At 47.6% G+C, this 5,845-nt stretch overlaps 1 protein-coding gene across 1 annotated transcript; it reads left to right on the top strand.

Moving 5' to 3' along the window:
- The first annotated feature begins 393 nt into the window (after positions 1–393).
- LOC129675217 (cytochrome c oxidase copper chaperone-like) lies at positions 394–759 on the top strand. Its single transcript, XM_055605235.1, has one exon. The coding sequence runs from the start codon at positions 457–459 to the stop codon at positions 643–645; it is 189 nt and encodes a 62-aa protein (XP_055461210.1). The 5' UTR covers positions 394–456; the 3' UTR covers positions 646–759.
- The last annotated feature ends 5,086 nt before the right edge of the window (positions 760–5,845 follow it).

Below are 5,845 nucleotides of genomic sequence, written 5' to 3'. Positions count from 1 at the left end.
TGCTCTGCCGGGCTGTCCTCCCTATCATCCAACGTGGAGCATTTGCTTGAGTTGCTGCAGAAGAGCCTCTGACCAGATCTTTCCACCAGAGTCCAGCGTATACACAGTCAGAAAGACGACAGCGGCACTCGAGCATCAGATAGACCCAAAATACATCAGCAGAGACCACTCCTCAGCTAGAAAGATGTGCAAGATCGACCGCGCATGCTCACTACCCACCCACCTACTCCTCTCTGTGCCCTTGAGCCCAGCATCTGAGAGAACAGCCCCTTCACAAAGTGACTCTACCCGTGGGTCACTCTCCCTCCGAGCCCTGGGTTTTCTTTTGTAGTCATGTTCTTGCTTTAAAAAATTGGACCAACCAACTTGATTGCGGAAGTGGGTACGGACAGCTAACGTTGGCCGGCGTTTGGGAGCTTTACGCGCGTGCGCCCGTTGCTGCTTTCGGCTGGAAAGATGCCGGGTCTGGCTGCCGCCAGCCCTTCCCCGCCTGAGTCTCAGGAGAAAAAGCCACAGAAGCCCTGCTGCGCCTGCCCGGAGACCACGAAGGTACGTGATGCGGGCATCACTGAGAAAGGAGAACACTGTGGGCGTCTCATTGAGGCTCACAAGGAGTGCGTGAGAGCTCTAGGATTTAAGATATGACATGGTGGCCTACTTTGTGAATGAATAATCCCTGAAGAATGAAGAAGATTAAATATTTTGGAAGTTCTTGGATGAACTTTGATAAATGGATAAAGTATTTATAATTTATTAAAAAAAAAAAAGGAAAAAAATTGGACCAACCAAAGTTTCACAAAAATAACGTTTAAAATCAACCTGTGTTTTTTCTAGTGTCTCCTGTGTGAAAAACCCCGATCTCATGACCACCCGTGCCTGGCATGAGAAGCCACCGAGCGCAGGAAAACCAGCCCTATTTGGAAGTCTTCCTAATAACTATGGAAAGCTGTCAGACGCCCCGAGGCCAGGAAGAAGGATTAATTAAGTACAGTGTCTGATCAGGGAACTAAGGACACAGTAACCGGGTGCCATTCACGTCACAGGCTGCTCCCCTGTGAAGATTCAGTGAGGGTCTCTTAACTACAACAAACAAAAGTCTGTAACTACACACTGTCAGGCCGAAGCTAGGCTTACTACTTTGGATTTCATATTTTCCTGGAGTGTTCTACAGCCTGGAAGATGGAAGCCCCCCACCCCCCACCCCCGCCTTGAGTAGCGGCTGTGTATCTAAAGTACTTGAGTCTCTGTAATGCTCTATAACCCTAATTATACTCTTCAAGGCAAACAGAGTCACCGGTGGTGTGTGCCTCATATAGCTGTGGAGGCCTTGTGTCATCTCCTAGCATGGACTATGTGATTTAAACAACAGAAATTTATTCTTTCACAGTCTGGGGGAGCTACAAGTTCAAGATCAAGGTTGTGGTGGTATTGATTCCTTCTGAGCCCTGTTAGGGAAATGTGTCCCATGCCCCTCTCACAGCTTCTGAGGCTTTCTCTAGGCTTGGAGATACATCACCCCACCTCTATCTTCCATGTGTACCCAGTTAAATGTCTCCTTATTGAGGGTGCTGTTATCTTCGATTGAGGCTTACTTTAATGACATCATCTTGACTCTATTGCCCACAAAGATTGTGTTTCTAAGATCGTGGTCTCAGGGTCTAAGAGTTAAGACTTCAGTGTCATTTGAAGTAACAAGTTTCATCCCACATTGTATTGGTTCTGATTAAATCTTGGGTGGACGCTCCCTGCTGGAGCTAGAACTTCTCTGTGGTGTGAGAGTGCAGAGCAGATGCTGAGATAAGTCCCTGTCAGTCCTCCCAGCCCCACCCCTCACTCCCCATCTCAGTGAGCATGAGCAGCAATGCCCAACTTGCCCCGGTTTTGAATGAACTAACCTTAATTCATCCGCCACCGCCGTGAGCAAGTGTCAGAGATTTATTTAACTCATTAATAAGAGAAGCAGCAAGATGTCACAACCAGATCAAAAGAGAACCTCATGAACATGCTTATCAGGAAAATCTGGAAGGCTGAAATGAATTCACAAATAAATGCAGAACAGCCAGTAGCCATGGTCTAATAACGAAGAACCGTCTCTCTGCTAGGCAAAACTCATTTGCATTTCTATGGGTCAGGATCATTTTGGTTGCTATCGGTTTCCCACAAATTACGGTTTAAAAACGATGTCAAAGACAACAAAATGCGGGGATAAGCCGGAAGGGTGCTCTGAACCCCAACTGCTTGGATTGCCTGCTCAGAGGCCACTGACCAGAGACGGGCAAGCCTCTCTCAAGTTTCAGAAACTATCAAGACAGTTGGTTGGTCCCCGTGGGGCCAGTGAGGTAGCTCAGGACATAAAGGGGCTTACCACTTCCCCTAATATTGTGGGTTCAATCCTCAGACCCAGAAGGTGGAAGGAGAGACTGACTCCTGCAAGCTGTCTTCTGACATCCATATATCTGTCATGGGGGGGAGGGGGGTGATACACCAAATAAACAAGAAAACACATCTTTAGACAATAGTGCCTCTGACCTGCTGCTTCCAAGGCCCCAGATCTGAGAGATAGCACTTCCTTCCTCAGGGACTATAGGGTTTTCTTCCTAGGAGGCCAGGCTTTTCCATATATACTATTGTGTAGTTCTCTCTCTCTCTCTCTCTCTCTCTCTCTCTCCCTCTCTCTCTCTCTCCCTCTCTCTCTCCACTCTCTGTTCTCTCTCTCCTCTCTCTCCCTCTCTTTTCCTCCTTTCCTCCCCCCTCCCCCCACCTCCAGACTGCACTCTCTCCTACCCTTCAGGACATGTTCAAGACTTGGCCCAAGTCCCAGCTGGGCATGTTTCTAGGGCCACTTCAGGCCTAGACAATCACCAGCCTCAACAGCAGTTTGTCCTGTCTTCTCTGGTCCGTCCGTCCTGGATTGTTCTCTCAGCTCCACTTACAGCTATTTGCTCCGTGACCTCAAACCTCAGCACAATCGTGAGGGTGAAGGAGCAGAAGGACAGCAGGTTCTTCCACCGGTGGTGTAGGACTGCCCCCATCCCCTGCCCCACCACACCCCACTCACCACCACCTCTCGTAGCACAGTCCCTGCTTGGAAACTGCTCTCCCCCCATAGACAAGGACTAGTCTCGGTGAAGATAAAAAGTCTCATTTATTTCTTTAGTTTAAAACATGTTGAAGGGCTATGTAGCCTCAGATATCCTGTGGGATCAGAAATGTCTGCGGTTAACTTCCTGACAGGGTAGATTCTCCTGCCTAATTCTGTCTCTTCGGCTCCGTATCAGGTATGTTCCCAAAGCATTACTCAATAGCATTCTTGCATACCAGCCTTAGTGTCTCCGAGTCACTGCCCTTTGGAAACCCAATCCTGCAGTGATAAGAAAATCAGAGAATGTAATAAGGGCTCAAGTGTATTCTTCAAATGATGCGGCCTTCATCTCTCAGTGACCCCCTGGCCTTGGTTTTCTAAACCCTACAAGAAGCATGCCTGTTGGAAATAGTAACTGCCTTTTTCCTAAGCAACAACACTCTCACAGGTTCTAGACAAGGAACAGAAGAATGGGCACGCAGAGAAGCAGAAACGAGCCTGTTACCATCCCCATCACTGCCCAGCCTTCACAGACGTGTGCTCACTCAGGTGCAGATACAAGAGAAAAGTGAGCTAGCCTTACAGCTCAGCTACAAAGAACAGGAGAGGGCCAGAGAGGGAGGCTCTTTCTCTGCTGGGCTCTAACGCTGGTTCCAATGACAAGGTGGGCGGGAACATACCCTGAGTGACCTGGGATTGCTTCTCCTCCACACGCTGCCAGACACAAGACACTGATAGCCCTGGGAAAGGCCAGTTACATTCTTTCACAGGTCAGCCTCATCCTGGCCACATCTCATAGAAGAACCGGGATCTTATTTATCAGCAACTCTGCAGCACTTAGTCCTGATAAGGTGTTCTCGACACTGCAGGTCATTGCTCAGCAAGAGACAAAAGCAGGGTGTTCTGTCTCTTGACTAGAGCACAATGTAGTACCTGAACTAATGTGGCTCGGTCCCTAGGTTGTCCTTCTGATTGCCTGCCTTGATGCTAGAAAGCTAGCAAGATTTGCTATCACCCTTCCAAAAGCTCACACTAGGTGACAAGACGAATTTATGTTCTTCTTTACTGGCTTGATGCTGGCCCCACTCCTTAGGATGTAATAGCCCACATCTCACTACACAGATAAATATGTGCCTCTTTTCTCCTGTTTATTTTTTTTTTGAAACATCATCTTGTAATGAAGCTTAGACTGACCTCAGCCTCCAGATCCTCCTGTCTCAGCCTCTCAAATACTAGAATTCTAGGCATGTGCCACCACATATGGCTCTTTATTTTATCTGAAAGGTCTCTGTGTTAGCATTTTATGAACTGAATAGGTTATATTTGGGAATGTATGTGTATATACATATATGTGTCCAATAACAATTGGTGAGAAAAGAGGCCATAAATTTGAAGGAGAAAAAGGAGAGGTATATGAGAAGTTTTGGAAGGAGAAAAGAGAAGGGAGAAATGTTGTAATTAAATTATAATCTCAAATTAGAAAAAAGGTCTTCATGTTGACTCCATAGTCCTGATCAAATTCCTTCTCTCTGAAGCTGAAGTGTCTGTCTTACTAGCATGGAGAAAAGGGTTTGTAGTTATGCCAGTATAACTGGGAGACAAGACAGCAAGTTTTTAGGGTCAAGTCATGCTGTCAACTGCTGCTCTTAATTCCACTGAACAAGAATAAGGACCACCAACCTAAATATTTTTTCATCGAATTAAAAGTCTTTATTATACGTGCACACTATAGCTAGCCCAGAAACTGCCTTTCCTGAGAAAGTGCATTTCAGTGTGCATTCCGGTCTCTCGTTACTCGTTTTCTCTGATCTAACTTGAGAGTCAGCGGTGATTTTCTAGCTCTACAGACGGAGATCTGACACAGGTGATGACTGCAGTTTCACCTGAGCAACTCTTTTCCTTTTTTTCCCTGGCAGTAACTCCCTGCCAGGGCCAGCTGTGTCCTGACATGGGTCCCGGAGCAGAAGGTTTAGCAATAAGCACATGAAATGGGCTTGAGGCGCTCTCATCAAGTTCCAGTTCTGTTGGAACATTAGCAGCAGAGCTAGCCAGGGACACTGCCGAATCTAAAGGCGTTTGCTGAAGATAGGTGGTCTCCAGCGTCTCTCTGGCTGTCTGACTTCTGAGTTGCCTTTTACAGTTGCTTTGTCCAACCGTGTGCGCAAGCGCATGTGTGTGCAGTGCCTGAGCAGCCCAGGAGAGCACTGAATCTCCTGAAGCGGGGATTCAGAGGTTTGTACTCTATCATGTAGGTTTTAGGAGCTTAATTTCTGCAAGAGTAGCCAGGCCTCAACTGCAGTCTCCTCTCCAACTCTTTCGAGCTGCTTTTTAGTACAAAGCCAACTGTAGAGGCAGTGAATAGCAATCAGTAAAGAGCTCTATCTGGCTCCTGAACACCACCCTCACCTTGGGCGGAGTGGAAGGGCCGGGTAGTGGGGTCTGGTGGAGAAGAATGAATATCTGTGATGAAACCTCAGGCCCAGAGAACATGCTGCATAGGACCTGCCTCACCTGTCCTCTGCCCTCTAGGTCTGGCTGAGACCTGGGGAAGTAAGCTCCATCTTTTATCTTTTCTCCTCACCATGCTACACACAGTGAGAAGGTTCTGGGCGAGGAGTGGTGGCGGCCACTGCTTTAGTGTCACCTAAGGTTGGTTATGGAGAGAATTGCAGTCTGTTGCCTTGTGTTCCTGTTATTTGCCACTTCTGAAGAGGGCAGCCCAGAGACTGGGGAAATGGCTTAGCTGGTGAAGCGCTTGTTGCG

This window comes from Psammomys obesus, unplaced genomic scaffold (assembly GCF_907164565.1).
Source record: "Psammomys obesus unplaced genomic scaffold, mPsaObe1.curated_primary_1811, whole genome shotgun sequence".
In the NCBI taxonomy this organism is placed as follows: Eukaryota; Metazoa; Chordata; class Mammalia; order Rodentia; family Muridae; genus Psammomys; species Psammomys obesus.
This window is presented reverse-complemented; position numbering and strand designations above follow the sequence as displayed.